The sequence below is a fragment of the Aplysia californica genome, unplaced genomic scaffold (assembly GCF_000002075.1).
Source record: "Aplysia californica isolate F4 #8 unplaced genomic scaffold, AplCal3.0 scaffold01085, whole genome shotgun sequence".
Classification (NCBI taxonomy): Eukaryota; Metazoa; Mollusca; class Gastropoda; order Aplysiida; family Aplysiidae; genus Aplysia; species Aplysia californica.
This window is the reverse complement of record NW_004798355.1, coordinates 185015-186617: the sequence shown is the minus strand read 5'-3', so window position 1 is coordinate 186617 and position 1603 is coordinate 185015. Positions and strand designations below refer to the sequence as shown.

General features: G+C 36.4%; 1 protein-coding gene across 1 annotated transcript in view; it reads left to right on the top strand.

Moving 5' to 3' along the window:
- Nucleotides 1-1603, top strand: part of LOC101856229 — a 17247-nt gene that overhangs the window by 10390 nt on the left and 5254 nt on the right. Inside the window, exons 3-4 of the mRNA XM_013089943.2 lie at nt 268-366; nt 922-1005. Coding sequence (XP_012945397.2) covers nt 268-366; nt 922-1005 — 183 coding nt within the window. The remainder of the gene's footprint in view (nt 1-267; nt 367-921; nt 1006-1603) is intronic.

Below are 1603 nucleotides of genomic sequence, written 5' to 3'. Positions count from 1 at the left end.
GGCTCGCAGATTTTACACTGCATACGATCTTTTTTGTGATTTTGAAGCAAAGTTTGAAATACTTTCGAGTTTAACAAACACCATAGGTCTAGACCCATCGCATCCGCATTAATTCTGTTTTTCAAGCCTTGAAAATGGAAATTAATAAATTTATTATCGGAAATAACGTGCCGATTTGACTTTAAAAAAATGTTAGGCTATATATATCTCTCAAAGATGCCTCAAATAGCATATATAATATTTCTTAATAAACAACATGTTCCACAGTATGTTCCTGGAAATGATTCTTCCAGTTCGAGTGAGGACAGTGAATTAAAAGACCCCATACAGACAACTTTGAAGAGAGGATCAATAGTAAATACAGAGGTAAACCAAAATGAATGTTCAAGTCAACGCTTACCACCTCTGTGGTAAAATATTGATGAATACATTACAAATCTGTAAAGGTTGGCTGACTGGTAGAAGCCTTTCCACTTTCTGATGCTTTTTGAAAACGTTCTTAACCCTCCTACAGTCACAGCTAATTTATGTCGGCTGTCACTTTGTCAGGAAGCTCTGTGGCTCTAGATAGAGACTTTTTTTCTGCGATTTGTTTGCAATTGCGCTTTCTGTGGTTTCATAAACTCTGGAAAGGACGTAGAAAGAGATCCTACTTCTTGTAAAAATTCTTTCACTCTCATCGTTGCTGAAATTCCCTTTCTTTCAGGATAAGTTTCTGTAACATTCTGTCGGGGTTTGCCTTCGGGATGCAAAAACAGACTTTTTTTTCAAATCTACCTGATTTTTGTCCTGTGAAGGCCATAACATAAAGACAAAGCGAATTATGTCTTGTACTCTGACACCATCACTGCATGAATTATTTTACAATCTCATCTTTAGAGAGTTGAACTGATTTTTTTTTTTACAATTTGGTTTTTACAGACTGTAGCTGAAACTAGTGATGAGAGTGAAGTGTATCCTGTACTGGAAATGGAAAAGTCAAATAAACCAAGTACAGCCACAAAGGTATATATTATATAGTTTTTTGTTTGTTTGTATATCATACAAAGTACATGTATCAATTGGCTACATTTATTTTTTACGGTTTGCCTGACGTCTCTTGATCTCTATATGATCCCAGATTTTATTGAGAGATCAGCATTTTAGAGTTGAAGATTTTCTACCTAATAAAAAGATGCAGGCAGTCCCGGGAAATTCCCGTGTCAGCGGAATTAGGTTCTTGTTGTTTATAGAGATTAAAAAAAAAAAATTCCTTAATTTCCTCTATTCCGTGTGTGCACACATCATAAAAGCACTGGTCTGCATAGTAAGCTTGTTTTGCACAATGATAGCCCTAACCTATAATCAGTTTTGAGTTTTGTAAACTGACCTCAAATTGCTCCCCCCCCCTCCCCCGGGCCGTCCTACAGACTGAAGTGTCTTTAGCAGGGCTACATACCACAAAGTTCCCATTTCAGGTAAATTCAGGGTCAGTTTAAGATATTTTGGGCCAAAATCTGGTGGTATAGACAAAGAAGAAAAAAAAGATGCTCGTTGCCCCAGTACACATAGTTACCATTTGCTCTTCGTGATACTGGGTAATTATATTTTGAAAACTTGTTTG